This window comes from Peromyscus californicus, unplaced genomic scaffold (assembly GCF_007827085.1).
Source record: "Peromyscus californicus insignis strain IS unplaced genomic scaffold, ASM782708v3 Scaffold_24__1_contigs__length_46423439, whole genome shotgun sequence".
NCBI lineage: Eukaryota > Metazoa > Chordata > Mammalia > Rodentia > Cricetidae > Peromyscus > Peromyscus californicus.
In genome coordinates this window covers 38475957-38496040 of record NW_026294535.1, presented here as the reverse complement: position 1 = coordinate 38496040, position 20084 = coordinate 38475957, and the positions used below count along the sequence as shown (strand labels likewise).

At 47.1% G+C, this 20084-nt stretch overlaps 1 protein-coding gene across 2 annotated transcripts in view; it reads left to right on the top strand.

The window, feature by feature from the left end:
• Xpot (exportin for tRNA) overlaps positions 1-20084 on the top strand; it is a 42476-nt gene that overhangs the window by 15795 nt on the left and 6597 nt on the right. The window contains exons 9-23 of one of the 2 annotated variants that reach the window (XM_052753479.1): positions 377-613; positions 2481-2519; positions 2988-3050; positions 4924-5048; positions 5526-5670; positions 5811-5930; positions 6171-6265; positions 7210-7279; positions 7994-8229; positions 9613-9898; positions 11764-11953; positions 13482-13598; positions 13921-14036; positions 14994-15041; positions 17649-17720. In XM_052753479.1, coding sequence (XP_052609439.1) covers positions 377-613; positions 2481-2519; positions 2988-3050; positions 4924-5048; positions 5526-5670; positions 5811-5930; positions 6171-6265; positions 7210-7279; positions 7994-8229; positions 9613-9898; positions 11764-11953; positions 13482-13598; positions 13921-14036; positions 14994-15041; positions 17649-17720 — 1959 coding nt within the window. Of the gene's footprint in view, positions 1-376; positions 614-2480; positions 2520-2987; positions 3051-4923; positions 5049-5525; positions 5671-5810; positions 5931-6170; positions 6266-7209; positions 7280-7990; positions 8230-9612; positions 9899-11763; positions 11954-13481; positions 13599-13920; positions 14037-14993; positions 15042-17648; positions 17721-20084 lie in introns of both variants that reach the window. The other variant, XM_052753478.1, reaches the window with a different exon arrangement.

Below are 20084 nucleotides of genomic sequence, written 5' to 3'. Positions count from 1 at the left end.
TAGTTGCTCTTAGAGTACTATTGGATAATAATGGTAGCAGAAGAATTCAAATTCTGATAATTTTCCTGTCATAATGATGAAATTGGTAGCTACTGTCTTGACATTGAGCCCTGAGGGCCAGCAGAATGCTCAGCAGATAAAAACTCTTACCTTGAGATCCTTATGACCTGAGTTTCATTCCTGAAACCCCCGGTGGAGGAGACTGACCTCTGAGGATGGCACCTAGACGCCCACACTAACCCTCCATGCCACAGATTACATAACCATTTTTTAAAGATTGAACCCTGATGGGCACTGCATTCATGCTGCAGGTCAGAGGTCTGCCTTTTCCCCAACGTGGGTGGTTGTAACTGTGGTCTTTGCTCATTGCTCATAGGAAGAAGACTTGGACTTTGTGGCCAGATTTTCTAAGCTGGTCAATGGAATGGGACAGTCATTAATAGTTAGCTGGACTAAATTAATTAAGAATGGGGCTGTCAAGAATGCACAAGAGGCACTTGAAGCGATCGAGACAAAAGTACCACTTATGTTACAGCTGCTAGTTCATGAGGATGATGATATCTCCTCTAACATTATTGGATTTTGTTACGATTATCTTCATATTTTGAAACAGGTGAGTCATTGTTTTGTTCTTTTTGTCTAGTAGATTTATAAAGAGCTGTTGAAAATTGAAAATAAGAAAATACTCATAATTCTGGTTTATATATGTGTGTGTGTATATTCTGTTAATTACTGTATTTCTTTTTTTAGTTTTTTTTTAACTTAAGAAATGTAGCCCAAAGGTGATTAAGTTATTTAGAAGGTGATTTGAGGGCACAGCAGCCGTGGCTTCCTCTCTCTCATGACTTCCCCAGCCTCGGTCTTGGTCTGGGGTACAGTACCTGCAGTGACTCCCCTTCCTCTGGAGTGTGTGTGCCTCGGACCCAGTTTGAGAGTGTTGATCACCGTTTATCCATAGCACGTTCTGCTCGGCCAGTTGATGCTGTTGTACTCGGGGTCGATAGCTGAGTAGACTGATCATGACAGCATTTTCAGGTCTGGTTTATATTGGGTTGATTGACTCATTCAAGCTTAAAGTAACTTTTGCAAGAGGGTATAGCTTTCTTCATTTGTGTGTGTGTCCACATGCCTGTGCGCGTGCATTTGTCCGTGTGCCTGTGCTTGTGCGTGTGCATGTGTAAAGACCAGAAGTCAGAGAGGGTTGTCCTCCTTCATTTCTCCACCTTCATTTTGAGTCAGGCCCTTGGTGAACCTGGAGCTCACTGGCTGTCGGCTGACTGGTCAGGGAACCCCAGAGTCCGTCTGCACCCACCCATCCTGCTCCCCACGTGTGCCGCCGTGCTTGGCTCGCACAGATGGTGGGGATCTGAGTTAGGGTCCTCAGGCTTGTGCAGCAGACTCTGTACTGGCTGCGCATTCTCCCCGCCATGTCGTCCGTCATTGTTAGGTTCTGTTTGCAGTGCTGGAGACTGGACCCAGAACCAGGAGTGGGCCAGACGTTCTCCATCCCTGAGCCCCAGGCTTCCTTCACTCTTAGAAGTGTGACATTTTGCATGCAGAATTTAAGGGTTTTTAGGATTTTGTAAGCTGTGATCTTTGTTTTAAGAAGCTGAGCATGGTCATGCATGCCTTTAGTCTCAGCTGTTGGTGAGACAGAGGCAGATCTCTGTGAGTTCAAGGCCAGCCTGGTCTTTTTTTTTTTTTTGGTTTTTCGAGACAGGGTTTCTCTGTGTAGTTTTGCGCCTTTCCTGGAACTCACTTTGTAGACCAGGCTGGCCTCCAACTCACAGAGATCCGCCTGCCTCTGCCTCCCGAGTGCTGGGATTAAAAGGCGTGCGCCACCACCGCCCGGCCCAGCCTGGTCTTTATAGTGAGTTCCAGGCCAACCATAGCTACATGCTAAGACCCTGTCTCAAAACAACAAAAACATCCTTCACTGCTGTAAAGCTTAATTCTTTATAAATGCATGATAAACAACTTAAATCAATCTTCTTATTGCCTGTGTGTCAAGTTATTTACTAGACATGGAATTACTACATCTGAAGTTAGGAACACATTAACTATAGATTTGCTATCATACTACTCAGCAGAAATTTGTATATTTTCTTTTCTTTTTTTTTTTTTTTTGTTTTTCGAGACAGGGTTTCTCTGTAGTTTTGCGCCTTTCCTGGAACTCACTTTGTAGACCAGGCTGGCCTCGAACTCACAGAGATCCTCCTGCCTCTGCCTTCCGTGTGCTGGGATTAAAAGGCGTGCGCCACCACCGCCCGGCATATTTTATTTTCTTATGCTGGAGATTGGACCCAGGGACTTGTACATGCTGGGAAAATGCTCTGCCCCATAATCGTACCACCATCTCCTGTGTGTATGTTTTAGAAGATATTAATTGCTTAGAAAACTACTTCGGTAACCAAGTAGAACATTAAAAATAAATTATTGTTCATTTAACCAATAAATTATTGTTTGCTTTTTATTCGAAGCTTCCAGTGCTCTCGGACCAGCAAAAAGCTAATATAGAGGTGAGTGGTTTCTTGAAACCAAGGGTAGATTTTCTTCCCCCAAATCAGTGAGTTTACTGGGGTTCTTTAGCTGACTGTGGGTGAGGGGTTAGTCACCAGAGCAGAGGCAGCTGCGTCATTGAAGAGCCCAGCTACAGGTGCTAACTCCCAGAAGCCACAGTGGAGGAGTCATTCCCAGCAGCCCCCCATGAGTGTGTAGCCCTGGGAGGGAGGGGCTTGTGAGTTGTGTGTTTCCTGAGTCTCAGGTACCCTCCCTCCAGGACAGATGGTTGTAGCTCAGATTTGTACACAGCACCCCACTCCTTGTCATGCTTCTCCTCTTCAGGAGAGTCCCTGAGCCTTGGAGTGTATAACAGAGATGCCCTTCTAAGACTGATCAGTTCTTTGTCTGAAATCTACCTTGAAATGTAGCTCAACTTCCAGATTAAAAAGAACAATTAACAAATGTTATTTCATTATTAATTTTAGGCAATCATGTTGGCTGTTATGAAAAAATTGACTTATGATGAAGAATATAACTTTGAAAATGAAGTAAGGAATTTTGCGTCAAAGAAAAACTGGTTTTAATTTTATTGTTTGTTTGTATCAAATTAATATTTTTTTAGTTTCAGAGCCTTTTAAAACAAGAAATAGTGTTTTAAATCAATCGTGTTTATACTGATGTAGTAATTTATGTTAATGTCAGTTGTGAGTAACACTCATAGAGACCCGAATCCTTCACTATCTAAGGGATTGGAGAGGTGACTCAGTTGGTAACGTGCTTGCTGTATAAAAATTAGGATCTGCATTTGGTGGCTGTAGACAGCTGCATTTTTTGGTGTGTGCTTGTAGTCCTGAGCTGGGAAGGCAAACACCGTGAACCCCTGGGGTACTCTGGCCAGCCAGCTTGGCCTAGGCATTGAGTCCCAGGTCTCAATGGGAGAACTTGTCTCACACACAAGGTGAATAACCCCTGAAGCCAATGCCTGAGATTGGCCTCTTGTCTGCACACACACGCATGCTCGAATGCTCATACACTTACTTAGAAAATCTTGTAATCTGGGCTTGGTGGCATATGCCTGAAATCCCAGCAGTTGGCAGCCTTAGGCAAGAATATTGCTGTAACTGTTGAGCCAGCCTGGGCTACATCCTGGGTTACAAAGGGAGAACCTGTCTCAAACAAACAAAAAAGAATGTTCTTTTCTAAAAAAATTTTGTGCGGGAGGAGGGAGGACAGGGGAATCTGTGGTTGGTATGTAAAATGAATAGAAAATCTCTTACTAGAATAAATAATTTACGGGATTTGGGATATAGCTCAGTGGTAGCTTGAGGCTCAATGGAGGAGGGTGAGAATGAGGCTTAACTGGACTTGTTCATTTAGAAGTGTGTCCAGGTCATGAGAGGGTCACTTCCCACTAACTATAGGGCCATCGGGTGCTTGCTTAGGGGTATGTGTGTGTGCACATGCGTGTGCGTGCGCACTCGCACGCACTCTCAAAGGATGATGGTGATAATAACCAACACATCAGCCCCAATCGTAACACTGTTGGCCCTTTGGGGGAATAAAAGGTGAATGAAGACACTAGGCAAGTGTAAGCCTCATGTGCGCCCATACTGGCTGTGTTCTCTCAGCCCTGTCCGCTCTGTAGGCTGTGTGTGCCCCAGGCCTTTGATGACTAAGGTGTTTTTTAGAATTTCTAATTAGTGTTGCTAGAGTTTTCCTGCCTGGCCCACAGTCAAGACAAATCTCTGTCACCCGCCAGTCCCACAGCCTCTCAGACCCGACCAAGTAAACACAGAGACTTATATTGGTTGCAAACTGTATGGCTGTGGCAGGCTTCTTGCTAACTGTTCTTACAGCTTAAATTAATCCATTTCTATTAATCTATACCTTGCCACATGGCGCGTGGCTTACCGGCATCTTCACATGCTGTTTCTCATCATGGCGGCTGGCAGTGTCTCTCTGACTCAGCCTTCCACTTCCCAGCTTTATTCTCCTCCTTGTCCCGCCTATACTTCCTGCCTAGCCAATGGCCAATCAGTGTTTTATTTATTGACCAATCAGCAACACATTTGCCATACAGATCATCCCACAGCAGCTGACTTTTATTTTAAGATTTATGTATTTATTATGTTCCACCTGCCGGCCAGAAGAGGGCACCAGATCTCATTATAGAGGGCCATACAGAACATCCCACAGCAAATTAGTGAGCAGGAAGGGATTTGTGATTTTTTCTATCCAAAGATAAAAGGTGCGAGGTAACTGACGTTTATTTATCAGTATGTGAGGGTGGGCCAGGGTGTGGCGGTGAGGTCGGTTCCCTCCTCCCGCCCTGGGCTGTGGGTGAGGAGTGCAGCTGTCAGGCTCTGGCTGCAGGTGCTCCTAACCACTGCGCCATCTTGATGCTTTCCACTTGTGTCGCAGGGTGAAGATGAGGCCATGTTTGTAGAATATAGAAAACAGCTGAAGTTGCTGCTGGACAGGCTCGCTCAGGTGTCACCAGAGTTAGTGCTGGCTTCTGTCCGCAGGGTGTTCAGTGCCACACTGCAGTAAGTTCTGCCCTTAGAGTAAGCTCTTCCCGCTCCTGCTGTGACTGGCCATCCTCCTTACGCCTCTGGAAACAGTGTCGCTTCTGTAATTTATCTTGTGTCTACCTCTGTGTATAGATTACATTGCTTGGCAAAAAAAAGAGTAGTTTGACTTTTTAATCATTCCAGAGATTTTTAAAAATGGTTTTTTATTAGCATGTCAGTTATACTTAATAATGGGTTTCATTATGGTATTTCCATACATGCACTTAATGTAGTCCAGCCGTTTTCCCCTCCCATGCTGTTACTTCCCCTGGTCCTCTTCCGCTGTCTTGGTAACCAGTGAGTTTTATTGGGGTTGGTTACAGGAGTGTGGGCACCTCACCAGTGGCCGAGCCATTTTGTGGGTGCGTCACTGTCCCGAGTGTCGAGAGTCATATACAAAGTTTATGTTGAGGTCTCACAGACAGACAGACAGACACTCTGATGCCTTGGCAGGAACTGGCAGACCACACGCTTCATGGAGGTGGAGGTGGCAGTGAGGCTGCTGTACATGCTGGCGGAAGCTCTCCCCGTGTCCCACGGTGCGCACTTCTCAGGTGACGTTTCCAAAGCTAGTGCTTTGCAGGACATGATGCGAACGGTAGGTACACTGAGCACCCTTCACTCCGTGCCATAAGCTCCAGGGCCGTCATCGTCGCTAGAGCTTGGATGTCTTTACGGAGGGACTTTGGAGGTTGCAGGTAACAAAAATGGGTTTCTTCATTTTTTCCCCCTTTCCAGTTGGTAACGTCAGGAGTGAGTTCCTACCAGCACACGTCTGTGACACTGGAGTTCTTTGAAACTGTTGTTCGATATGAAAAGTTCTTCACAGTTGAACCTCAGCACATTCCAAGTGTACTAGTAAGTGCGCACCTCCCTCCCGCTTCAATGATGAGATTGTTCTCTGTGACTTTCCTCTGACTAAAGCTGGGTGACAGTTCTATGTAAACCAAGTCCTTAAGAGCCTCCCTGTGTGTGATGGAACTTTCCTCCTGTATGCCAGGTCCTGCCCAACAAGTACAGTTTGATGTGAGCAAAAACTGCAGTATGACAGTGAAATCCTTGAATCAGACCAGAAATGATCAGTGTCTCTTTCTGTAGATGGCTTTCTTAGATCACAGGGGTCTGTGGCATTCCAGCGCTAAAGTCCGGAGCAGAACCGCTTACCTGTTCTCCAGATTTGTCAAATCTCTCAAGTAAGTGTGGCTTCCAGCCAGGGCTGGTCGTGAAGTATGCGCTTGGAGGCAGCTGAGAGTTGAAGCGGCCTCTCCCCCACTGACAGGAGCATTGAGTGGTCGTGCTCTGGCTTCCTTCCCTGCTGACTGGCTATTGCTGTATTCAGCACTAACAGATGGCTTGTTTGCGTACTTTGATGCAAGTTTGTGTATTACTCTATTGTTTTGTAGATTCTGTATATTATTATTGAGTGGGTGTTTGAAGTACGTGGGAGTTGAGCTTTCCCATGTGGGATCGAGGTGTCAAATTGAAGTCTTCGGGTTTGCACAGCAAATGCATTTCATTCTTTTTTTTTTTTTTTCTGGTTTTTCGAGACAGGGTTTCTCTGTGTAGCTTTGCGCCTTTCCTGGGACTCACTTGGTAGCCCAGGCTGGCCTCGAACTCATAGAGATCCACCTGGCTCTGCCTCCCGAGTGCTGGGATTAAAGGCGTGCACCACCACCGCCCGGCTTTTTTTTTTTTTTTTTTTTTTTTTTTTTTTTTTTTTCTCATTCTTAATTCAAGATGGCTGGGCCATCTCCCTAGGCCAGGGTGCATGTTTTTTGTTTATTTGCTTGGTCCTGGAGATGGCAAACGGATTCCATTGCCTCTGTCTACCTCCCAAGTATGGGATTATAGGCTTGCCCTGTGATGCCCAGCCCAAAAGTACGTTTTTAACATAACCTATCATATACAGTATCTGTATAAGTACGGGGGGCGGGGGGGGGGGATAAATAGTGCCATCGTCTTGGTAATGTATCACTGCAGAGCAGGTGGACTTTTTAAATTGCTCTTAAGCTAATTTTAGTGATCAGATTGGCTAGCATAAAACTGAGCCCTAGTTCCTTCCCTTTTAAAGGGGTTTATATTTCAGCAGCTTGTGAGCACATCACTTACCCGTGGTTTTCCTTTTGATCTCATTCAGTAAACAGATGAATCCTTTCATTGAGGAGATTTTGAATAGAATCCAAGACTTGTTGGCCCTTTCTCCCCCTGTAAGTATCCTCTGCGTGTCTTCCCCGGATATCGAGACTGCCTGTGCCATCATAACCAGCTTCACCCTGTCTCTAACTAGGGGAGGGGAGGTGTGTGCACAGAGTTTATTTGGATCTCTTTATCAAGATTGTTTGGATGACAAGCATAATAGGAATTCGGCCGCGTGGAGTATGTTCTGATTTCTCTGGACTGTTAAATGCAGCCGACATATTTCATGGAGGAGAGAAGAAATTCAGCCTTTAAATTAGTCTCTAATGTGATCGTATTTCTCATTCCCAGGGCCACTTAACATTGAAGTTTTTGTCTTCAGACTTAGGGTCTAAAACATTCTGTCAGTGTCACTAACTAAAAGGATTGAAGTTGAGATAGTTTATAAGTACAGTTTGATTTACATGTGGTCTTTGTTTTATTTTTATTTATTTTATAAATATTGGTTTTTCAAGACAGGCGTCCTCTGTGTAACAGCCCTGGCTGTCCTAGAACTCACTTTGTAGACCAGGCTGGCCGTGAAGTTGGCCTGCCTCTGCCTCCCGAGTGCTGGGATTAAAGGCGTGCACCACCACTGCCTGGCGGAAATTTCATTTTTTATAAATGCCCGGTATATGAGCTGATGTGGTGGATTATATTTCCTATCTCTCGTGCTTGTTCTTGATTGAGTAAATGAGAGGCACTAAATGTGAACCCTCAGTTAAGACGGACTTCCCGCCTAGGAGAACGGTCTCCAGTCCTTGCTGAGCAGCGATGATCAGCTCTTCATTTACGAAACAGCTGGCGCCCTGATCGTCAATGGCGACTACCCCGCGGAACACAAGCAGGCCCTAATGAAGGACCTCCTGACGCCGCTCATGGAGAGGTTTAAGGTTCTGTTGGAGAAGCTGATGATGGCTCAGGATGAGGAAAGGCAGGCATCTCTGGCGGACAGCCTCAACCATGCGGTTGGATTTGCCAGGTGAGCCCCATTGCAGTTAAAATTAAAGTGTGTGTCTACGTAGGCCGAACCTCTGCTGTGGACCTTTGTAGCATGGGTACACTTAACTGTTTTCAGAGCTGAGTTCCTCCGATTGTCTAAACTGTGGCTAACAAAGAGGGCAGGTCATCTGCTGGCTGTATTTTACCATGAAGACTGTCTTAGTTCTCCAGCTTCTGACTTGAGTGTCAGTCAGTCCTGTGCTTCAGGTTAGCCCAGGTGTCTGTGTACCAGCAGCATACTGCGACATCGTGGCTTAGTATTGGTGCCTTCAGGAGAAGTCCCGAGACTCCTTAGCTGTAACATTGTGTCCCAAAGACACCAAGCGGCCGTTTACTTCTTTACCTACATTTTTAAGAGCATGAAAATTGGAGTGATTGCTGGTAAGTTATACGGGAAGTTGTACACTGTACACTTCAGCGCATTTCAGCGCATAGCCAGGCCCTGGGTGACAGGAGTAACTGGGCTGTGAGTGGGGTTGGGTTGTTTTCTAAATTTAGTGAGTGATACGTATGATTACCCGATGGCTTAGTCGTAGTAAGTACGTTTTTTTCTGAAGACTTTATCAGATTTTAGAGAAGCAGATAGACAGACTCAGATTATGTTAACTACATCTTATTTGCTTAGTTTATTTAACGTGTTCTGTGATGACATCTGGAAGCAGTCATTTCCACATGACCATTAACTACGGAGGGAAGTGATTCTGGCGGAGGAAAGAACGGGAGTCTAGTGCTGGCAGCTTGCCGTCTGCTGTGCGTCGTGCTGGTGTGCACTGTGCTGGTGTGCACCGTGCTGGTGTGCACTCTGCTGGTGTGCACCATGCTGCTGTGCACCCTGCTGCTGTGCACTCTGCTGCTGTGCACTCTGCTGCTGTGCATCGTGCTGGTGTGCACCGCGCTGATGTGCACCCTGCTGGTGTGCACTCTGCTGGTGTGCACTCTGCTGGTATGCATCGTGCTGGTGTGCACCGCGCTGATGTGCACCCTGCTGGTGTGCACTCTGCTGGTATGCATCGTGCTGGTGTGCACCGTGCTGCTGTGCACCCTGCTGCTGTGCACTCTGCTGGTGTGCATCGTGCTGGTGTGCACTCTGCTGGTGTGCATCGTGCTGGTGTGCACTCTGCTGGTGTGCATCGTGCTGGTGTGCACTCTGCTGCTGTGCACTCTGCTGGTGTGCATCGCGCTGGTATGCACCCTGCTGGTGTGCACCGCGCTGGTGTGCACTCTGCTGGTGTGCATCATGCTGGTGTGCACTCTGCTGGTGTGCATCGTCCTGCTGTGCACTCTGCTGCTGTGCACCGTCCTGCTGTGCACTCTAAACTGGGAAGGATGAACTAACCCTGCCTGTCTGGTTTTGGTCATGCAGTCGAACCAGCAAGGCTTTCAGCAACAAGCAGACTGTGAAGCAGTGTGGCTGCTCCCAGGTGTATCTGGACTGTTTACAGACCTTCCTGCCAGCCCTCAGCTGCCCTGTACAAAAGGACATTCTCAGAAGTGGAGTTCGAACTTTCCTTCACCGAATGATCATTTGCCTAGAGGAAGAAGTGCTTCCCTTCATCCCGTCTGCCTCAGAACACATGCTCAAAGACTGTGAAGCGAAAGACCTCCAGGAATTCATTCCACTCATCAACCAGATTACGGCCAAGTTCAAGGTACCGCAAGCTCTCCCAGTGCTGAGACTTGTGACTTAAAAATTAGGTCTGCATCCTCACATACCTTCTGGGTCTGTCCTCCTTACTGTGTGTTGTGGAGGTGGGGTGACTCACAGATGTGGAGGCCAGAGGTCGGCCTCCATCACCTTCCACATTAGTGTTTGATCCGTGGTCTCTCTCTGAACTTGGAGCTCATTGATGGAGCTACACCGGCTTTTGGGTAGACACTGGCAGTCCTCCCCCATCTTCGGGTACACCACTGTGCCCAGCTTCTCATTACCGGGGTCTGGAGATTCAGACTCAGGTTCTCATGTGTGTGCAGGAAGCTCTTTGCAGACCAGGCCCCCCCCCCCCTCAGCCCCACCTTTACCTAGTAAATGACCCTGAGTTGCCTGGTCACATGGGTCATGGCGTGTCTAACATTCCCAATAGTCTGCTGTCTGCCACACAGGTAAGGCGAAGGAGGTTTCTAGGTTGAAAAACAGTACTTTTTTATGTGTATGAGTGTTTTGCCTGCATGTAAGTAGGTGCACCGTGTGCATGCCTGGTGCCTGAAGAGGTTAGAAGACAGTGGTGGATCATCTGGAAGTGGAGGTCCAGGGCGTGGAATTGTGTGCTAGGAAAAGGACTGAAAGTGTTCTTTATCACTAAGCCGTCTCTCCAGCCCCCTGAGTAGATGCTTTAATAAAAGCGTTAGTCACTGTAGCGGGAGAAAAGTACCAGGAAGAGCAAGTAAATCTAGTGCTGAGCTCTAAGTGGGACTCGGGTGCTGGGACAAGAGGCTAGAAGTAACCCAGGGCATGAAACAGGTATGAACTGGCTAGGGAGAATGGCACAAGGCTTGCTAGGTTCAGAGTCTGCCCTGAATGTTTGTGGATGTTGCTCTGTACTCCTCAAAATAACCCTCAGTAGTAAGAATTTTGCCTTCTAGAAGAGGAAACTGGAGCCCAGATAGGATAAGGAACTTAACTAATGGAAGTCACATGTTAGTTTTATTTTACAAAATTCATTACTTAGAATTTTTTCCCTTAAAAATTTAAATTTAAAAAAATTCCTTGGCCAACTTTGATTATGAACACTTATTATTTCATTTCAATTTCTTTCATTTGTTTTTTAACTTTTATTAGAGTGTGCGTGCGTGTGTGCATGCATATGTGTAGGTGTGTAGAGATCCGAGTCCAGCACTGTGGAGTCAGTTTTCTCCTTCTGTCTTTTCATGGGTTCTGGGGATTGAACTCAGGTCACCAGGCTTGCACAGTAAGCGCCTTTACCTACTGTACCATCTTGCTGGCCCACAACCAAAATTCTAAGATACAAGTTGAACTTCCAAAAGGTTTTTCCAAGACAGGGTTTCTCTGTATAGTTTTGTTGCCTGTTGTGGATCTCGCTCTGTAGACCAGGCTGGCCTTGAAGTCACAGAGATCCGCCTGGCCCGAGTGCTGGGTTTAAAGGCGTGCACCACCACCGCCCAGCTCAAGTTGAACTTCCTAAGATTGACTTTTATGTGTGTGGTGTTTGGCCTGAACGCATGTCTGTGCACCATGTGTGTGCATTGCCTGGAGAAACCAGAAGAGGGCGTCAGATTCCTTGGAATGGGAGTTACTGATGGTTGAGAGCCTCATGTGGGTGCTGGGAGCAGAACCAGGTCCTCTAGAAGAGCGGCCAGTGCTCTTAACCATCTCTCCAGCCCCATACGTGTTGAATTTAATCTTGAGTCTTTGGGTAGTGCATATGTTTATACATTGATTAAGTTTGTAAATATCCTCCGTAGAAAGCGAAGAGCTTTTTAAACACCCTCTTTCCAGAGCACCCCGTTGCTTTTCTTCATCGCTTCTGAGGTCAGTAACAGCTGCTCTTCTTTCCAGATTCAGGTGTCCCCATTTCTACAGCAGATGTTCATGCCCCTGCTTCATGCCATTTTTGAAGTGCTGCTGCGGCCAGCAGAAGAAAACGACCAGTCGGCCGCCTTAGAGAAGCAGATGCTGCGCAGGAGTTACTTCGCCTTCCTGCAAACCGTCACTGGCAGCGGAATGAGCGAGGTGATCGCAAATCAAGGTAAGGATGCACGCCGCGCACGTGCACACCAATGTGTCCGCCTAGGTCCCTGTCACAGCCGGACCCCTGAGCTCCACGGTGAGTGGACGTGAACAGCGAACTTGTGAGGAGGTGGTCTGGTGGCCCCAAGAGTGTTGAGTACTTTGGAATAGAAATGAGTTACAAGCGTGTAGAGCACCTTGAAGTTAATCTGTAGCCAGTTTCTCCTTCCCTGTATTCTTTAATTGCTAGTAAGTAGTATAGTGAACGTGTGCCAGAATCGGCCTGACAGTTGAGTCCGACTGGCCCGTTTGCCATCTTGAAATTGAGGATAGCACTGGCCAACTGTAGCTGGAGTTTTCCTGCCTGGCCCACAGTCAGGACAAATCTCTCTCACCTGCCAGTCCCACAGCCACTCAAACCCGACCAAGTAAACACAGAGACTTATATTGATTACAAACTGTATGGCCGTGGCAGGCTTCTTGCTAGCTGTTCTTACAGCTTAAATTAATCCATTTCTATTAATCTATACCTTGCCACGTGGCTTGTGGCTTACCGGTAATTTACATCTTCCTTGTCCTGATGGCGGCTGGCAGTGTCTCCCTCACCCAGCTTCCTGTTCTCTCAATTCTCCTCTCTGTTAGTCCCGCCTACACTTCCTGCCTGGCCACTGCCAATCAGTGATTTATTTATTGACCAATCAGCAACACATTTGACATACAGATCATCCCACAGCAGCCAACCATGGTGAAGAAGGCTTGTAATCACAGTTATCTGGGGGGCTGAGGCAGGACAGCCAAGTAAGTGCCAAGCCTTCCTGGCTGCACAGTATTCAGGGCCAGTCTGGGCAACTCTTGAGACTTTTCCTCACAAGGGAAGAGGGGTAAGCTGGGCATGGTGAGTGTCTCAGCTGCTTTTCCATTGCTGTGGTGAGACACCATGATTAAGACAACAAATAAAGACCTTGTTGTTGTTTACAGTTTCAGAGGGTGAGTCTGTGACCATCATGGCAGGGGTGTGACCACAGGCAGGCATGGCTCTGGAGCAGTAGTGAGAGCTTAGGCACATGGTAGAGAGAGTTCACTGAGAATACCGTGGGCTTTTGAAACCTCGCAGCCTGCCACGCCCAGTGACACGCCTCCACCAACAAGGCCACACCTCCTAGTCCTTCCTAAACACTTCCACCAGCTGGGGACCAAGCATTCAAATACATGAGCATGTGGTGTCCATTCTCATTCAGACCATCACATAGAGCCTTTAATTCCAAAATTGGTGAGGCAAAGGCAGCTACACATCAGTGAGTTTGAGGTCAGCCTGGTCTACTTGGCAAGGTCCTCCCCTAAAAAAAAACACACACACAAAATCAGCAGAGCAAGATATTAAAGGAATCCTGGCTTCTCAGTCCTTAGAATTGAGGTGCCTAGTTAATAAAAGCAGTGAAGGGATTTTATCAACGCTCTAGGCATGTTTTGACATACTGTATATTTTGAAATGAATGCTTCAGGTAGTGTTTTTGCTTTTGAAATTACAGTCTGGTTTTTCTCCTCAGGTGCGGAGAATGTAGAACGGGTGCTGGTGACCGTTATCCAGGGAGCCGTTGAGTATCCGGATCCGATTGCACAGAAGACGTGTTTCATCATCCTCTCAAAGCTGGTGGAGCTCTGGGGTGAGAGGAACCTGCTGTTTTTATTTTGTTTTGAGGTTTTATCCTGACCTCCCCCCCCCACCCCCCGTGCATACTCTTAATTAAGTGGCCCCACGGTGAGCTACACCTCCAGCCTGATAACTATCTGTCGACCTTCATCCCCAGCCTGCTTCATGGGACTGTTAAAATGAAATGGTTAGAACTGAAATGGAACTCTGATCCAGATAGAAGCAGGAACCGGGGATTGGTTTTTTTTTTTTTTTTTTTTTTTTTTTCCCCTTTACGTGGACTGATTGACTCTCTTTTTAAACAAGATGAACATTTATTTGGATTCTCTTGACAGGAGGTAAAGACGGACCAGTGGGATTCGCTGATTTCGTTTATAAGCACATTGTCCCTGCATGTTTCCTAGCTCCTCTAAAGCAGACCTTCGACCTGGCTGACGCGCAGACAGTGTTGGTAAGCACCTCAGAGTCTGTCTACACGTGCAGATCTCTAGACGCTTCTCTAATGACAGGCGGATTGTTTCACGGGTTGTTTTTATATCGACATAACGACTTCAAAGTAGGATTCATCGAGTTACTTTTCCTGTTCTGGGGACAGATAAGGATGTCACACATTTGGCAGGCGCTTTACTGCCAAGCCGCATCCCTCCTCTTCTTCCTCACTCTCTCCTCCTCGCCCCTTCTCTCCTCAGTTTCCCCCTTCCCTTCCCCTCACTTTGTTTATGGCATAGGATATGCTGTGTAGCCGTAGCTGGCCAGGGTCTCACTGCACACCAGACTGTCCTCAGACTCGTGGGCAGTCTCTTGCCTCTGCCTCCAGAGTGTGGGGCTGTATGTCTGTGCCATGATGCACAGACATCTACTCTGCGGCTTCCCCTGCCGTGACGAGCAGGAATGGCTGTTCTCTTTCTGTGTGCTGGGTCCCAGATCTCATTTTCAGAGTGCTTCATGTGGGAGAGCTGTTTTCTCCCTTTTCGAATGGCTGGGTAAAAGCCATGCTACTGCATTAGGACTACATATAGTTTGTAGTTTTTTCTTTTTCTTTTATGTCTGTGGGTATTTTGTGTCCATGGATGTCTATGTGCCATGTGCATGCCTAGCGCCCCCAGAGGCCAGAAGCGGGAGTCAGATCCCCTGGGACTGGAGTCACAGACACCACCGTGTGGGTGCTGGGAATCAAACCCTGGTTCCCAGGAAGAGCAGCCGGTGCTCCTAACCCCTGAGCCCTCCCCCGGCCCCCAGGGGTTCGTCTTTTGCTTTCTTCTGTGTGGCCTACTTCCTTTACCATTCTTGACTCCCTGCAGGCACGAAGCTGTGTGTGTTTTCCTTGCAGTAGCTTGGAGGTGGGGGATGAAAGTGTGGTTTTGTAAGGGAGAACTGCCCTGTTAACATTTACACTCACATTTTACAGGCGCTTTCCGAGTGTGCTGTGACGCTGAAAACCATCCACCTCAGACGGGTGAGCCTCCCTTACACTCCCTGCTCCTTCCCTCATGGTTAGCCCTATCTGCTGTGCTTTCAGCTGGCTCTGACTCATCACCTGGAAAACTGTGTTTTATGGAAGGTGACTTCAGTACTGATTTGTGGATGTGTGGAAAGGCCTGAATGAAAGCAGTGACTGTTACCGCCCTTCACATTGTGGGGCACAGGGTCATTTCCGTGTTCAACTTCTGTACAGCCAGAGGCTGCCTGTGGGGAGGGGCACGTGTGCCTGTGCCGGCCAGAGGTCAAGGTGATGCTTTCTGTCACTATTAGGCTAGGCTGGCAGGGCATCCCAGGGAACCGCTGTTTGGCCTCCCTAGCACTGGGGTTATAAGCGTCCCTCAGCACTCAGGCTTTTGTAACCGAGGTGGGGCTTGGGGGTGGAGCCCATCCTCACGTTTACCCAAGTGCTTTGCCAGCTGCGCTATTACTCCAGCCTTTGATTGATTTATGTGTGCATATGTATATATCTGTGTATATTTGCTTTTTCAAGACAGGGTTTCTCTGTGTAATAGTCCTGACTGCCCTTGAACTCAGAGATTCTCCTGCCTCTGCCTCCCATGTGCTGGGATTAAAGGCTTGTGTCTGGCAAATTGATTTACTTTTTATTGTTAGCTGAGACAGGATTTCACACTGTAACCCGGCCTGGCATGAACTGCTAGCGGTCCTTCTGCCTCAGCCTCTCCCTCACGTGCAGGGGTCGCAGGTTTAAATGATTAGAGACGTCCATTACTCATAAATACCAAGTCCTTTCTTGTCAGTCTAGTCATGGATAAATCATAAGTGACTTTGGGTATTTTCGGATAACTTGAATTAGGTGCCAACATTTAAAAATAAGTACTTTTTCCTTTTAACATTGCTATTTCCAGCTTCTGTGGCCCAGCACAGAGCAGCATTTCCTGAGCTACAGTTAGCTGCAGAGTGGCCCATTCCATGGTCTTTGCTTCTCTGAGCTTGAGTCTTTCCTTCTGATGGAAGGCGGAAAGAAGGTTTTAGTCCAACGGCATTTCCTCTAGACTTGTGCTACCCCTAGGTAGGGTGGTGAAAAAATGTGTAAAAATGAAGACCCGATATTTCAGAATCAAGGGAAAACTGCATAGGGAGAGAGATGGCTCAGTGGTTAAGAGCACTGACTGACTGTTCCAAGGGAACCAGGTTCAATTCCCAGGCCATCCAGTGTCCGATCGTGCCAGGATAAAATTAAAAAAAAAATGTGACAAATAATAAATCACAATAAATAGTGATTTAAATGAGTATTTTAATGGGTATATAAAATAGTATAGTTGGGCGGTGGTGGTGCACGCCTTTAATCCTGGCACTAGGGAGGCAGAGGCAGGTTCGAGGCCAGCCTGGACTACAAAAGTGAGTTCCAGGACAGCCAGAACTGTTACAAAATACCAAAAAGATACTCAAAATACAAAAAAAAAACCAAACACAAAACCTAAAAAGTCTAGGACTGAAGCTGCCTGACTGAACAATGAGCAGGCAATAGGAAAAGGGCCTTTGTCTGATAGGCCTTAAGACGAGTATACGTTGGTGGAACTGGCTTTCCAGACAAAGCAAGGTGTGTGTGTGGGGACAGCAGGTGTTCCACGGGGGATCTGGTGGAGATCAGACGTAAGCTTATGGGCAGAAGCCATAGCTGAAGAGTGCAGTCGGGATAGGTGCTTAGAAGCTGTGCTTGAATGTGGACATTTGGAAAAGGGGTGGGGGGGGGGTGAGAAGAGAAGTGAGAAACCTTTCAGAACCAATGTAGTGTTCGCTCCCCGGAGATGACAGTTCCTCCGAAGGGTCAGTAAGTTGAGACCTGGGCCCATTTAGATAGAGGGCCAGGAGTAAAGGTAGAAAGAAAGATAAAGGAATCCTGTGATTGAGAAGTACTAATAATAGTAAACAGAAAAATATAAAAAATCCGGATGTTAAAGTGGAAAGGTATGGTTCGTTTTGAAATAGTCTTACTCCGTAGCCAGGCTGACTTCATGCTCAGAGCGATCCTCAGCTTCCCAAATGCTAGGTGTGGACCACTGATTTTGTTTAGTGATTTGCTTTCAGGTAAACCATCAACCTACTAAAGTCCTTAAAAGTTATCAAGTGCAGGCCAGGGAAGACGGCTCAGTCCGTCAGATGCTTACTGTGCAAGCAGGGGGACCGTGTTAGGTCCTCAGCACCCACGAAATGGCCAGACGTGCACATCTGTAACCTCAGTGCTGGGGTGGGGATGCAGCCCCACCGGACACTCCAGACTTAATGAGAGACCCTGCCTGAAAAATAAGGTGGAGAGCAGTGTATGGAGACCCCGGCACCAACCTCTGGCCTCTAGGACATTCACACACAAGTTACCACAAGACATGAAGTTCACTGCTGCTCTTACGTATTGAATTTGTTCAGTTTTTTTTATAGCTGTTCTCTCAGGAATACATTGCTAAAGGGAAGCAGTGTCAAAGTGTCTCCTGGGTTTCTAATCAAGGCGGTCTGTTCTTATCCTAATACTGTATTGTCTGTGAAGTGTAGGTGTGTTGGTCTAACCTCTTGAGCGTTATTAGCGCCCAGCAAGAAGATGACTGGGTTGTCTCTTCATCTGCAGGGCCCCGAATGTGTTCAGTATCTTCAACAGGAATACCTGCCCTCCTTACAAGTCGCTCCAGAAATAATTCAGGTAAGAGCTCTCCTAACAGATTTTGCTTGAAATTTCATTAAATAAGTAAATGTGAGTGTGTACTTCAAATCTAAATTTTAGTTCACGAAAGCCGTATGGCAATAGCTTGTTTTGCTGTCAATAGCCTGGAACCTAGACTAAAATAATCCATGAAATTGAATGGGAGCAATTTTATGTTTTTATTCTACTAACATCCAATACAAATTTAATTTCCTGCCATTCAGTAAATGATAGGTCACAGTAATAGTAACATTGTCTGTAACCGTACCTAATAGAAATGACGTTTTCCTTTTCTCTGTGCATGTGTGCACATGGAGGGGGGGGTTGCGGCGGCTGGAGGGCAGCTTCAGGCGCCATGCTCAGGACACCATCTGCCTCCTTTGAGACATCGTTTGTTGGCTCGACATTGTGCTAGAGTGGCTGGTCTGAAGCACAGGTCTCCTCTTGTTGCTACCTCCGCAGTGCTGGGGTTACAGGGGTGTGCCATCACACTTAGCTCCCCCACTCCCCCCGGAGCTGAGGACCGAACCCAGGGCCTTGCGCTTGGTAGGCAAGCGCTCTACCACTGAGCTAAATCCCCAACCCCACACTTAGCTTTTTACTGGGTTCTGAGGAACCCCCCAACCTGATTTCCCATATATTTCCATGTCATACAGGTTGGAGATACTTAGAAATATTTGTGTGTGTCACTGTTGTGAAATTAATAATGATTGGGTAGTGCCACTTTTGTCCTTCCTTAGGAAGACACTAAGTTTTGCTACAGAACTAAGTATTTTAAAGATCAGAATTCATGGGGCTCAGTGGTCAAGAGCACTGGCTGCTCTTGGATAGTACTCAGGTCGGTTCTCAGCACCCACGCGTCAGCTCCCAACCACCTGTGACTCCACCTCCAGGGGCTCCAGTGCCCTCTTCTGGCCCCTAAGGGCTTGTGGTGCACACAAACTCATGGAAGCCCATCTACATAAAAACAGATACACCTTTTAAAAATCAGAGTTCATTACAGTTGCTTTCTTTTCCAACCCTAGAGTCTTTTGTGCTTTTGAAAAGCAAGCATTCAGGCGGTCATGGCAGCCCATGCATGTAATTCCTCCACTTTGGAGACGAGGGCAGGAGGACTGTCATGAGTTTGAACCTGCCCCAGATTATCCAGGGAGTTCTGGCTCTGCTGGGGCTGCCGATGAAGTCTGTGTGCAAAGCAAACAAAAGAAAAAAGAAGCCATTCTGTAGGCTGCCGACAAGTGATCGAAGCACCTGAAGACCCTGGATGGCAGGCATGCACTGCAGTGGAGCATGCTTTGCTTGCTTGCCTACCATGTGCAAGACCCTGGGTTCAAACCCTGACATGCATGGCAAAGAGAAGAGAGAGGAAACAGGGGAGGGAAAAAGAAAAGAACTTCTGCTGGGGTTTGTGTCAAGGTTTTCGTGTTGAAGTCGGAAGTCGTTTTGAGGTGAAAATTCTAGCTTAAAACGTGTGTGTGTGTGTGTGTGTGTGTGTGTGTGTGTTTGTTGTGGACACCAGAGGTCAACCTTGGGTATCATTCCTTGAGAGCCTCCACCTTGTTTTTGAGACAGGGTCTCTTTACTGGGACCTGCAGCTCACCAGTTGAACTAGGCTGGCTGCCCAGCAGGTCCGAGACCCTCCTGCCTTTGCCTCACCGACACTGGGACTACAAGCTTGTGCCACCGTGCCTGCCTTTTAATGGGGATGCTGGGGATCAAATCAGGCCCTTCTGTTTGCACAGAATTACCTCACCAACCATCTCCCTGGTTCCAAGGTTTCCTTTTTTACAGTAGATTGCCAATGGTCTGTTCTGTAAATGAACCACACTTTGTTCATCAATCCATCAGTGAGCATTTAGGTCGTCTCTACAGCTCGCTGTTGTACCACAGTGCACATGAGCTGAGTGCTAATCTTGTCTAAAGATGCTGAGCTCAGTTCTTCTCGATAGAGACCCCAAAGTAAGATTGCTGGTAGTTTATTGGAAAGTTTTCATAGCCTTTATACTGCACTAGACTTAGGTAAGGTAGTATGTGCTTAGAATGCTTGCGAGGCCCAAGGGTCAATCCCTAGTTTGTTTAAAAACAACACTTTTTTTTTTTTTTTTTTTTTGGTTTTTCGAGACAGGGTTTCTCTGGGTAGCTTTGCGCCTCTCCTGGAACTCACTTGGTAGCCCAGGCTGGCCTCGAACTCACAGAGATCCGCCTGCCTCTGCCTCCCGAGTGCTGGGATTAAAGGCGTGAGCCACCACCGCCCGGCTAAAAACAACACTTAAAGCACACCAGATGCCATGTGTATTCTCACTAACAGTGTGTGTGTTGTTGTATACTCTCACTAAGTGTGCGTCATTGTGTATTCTCACTAAC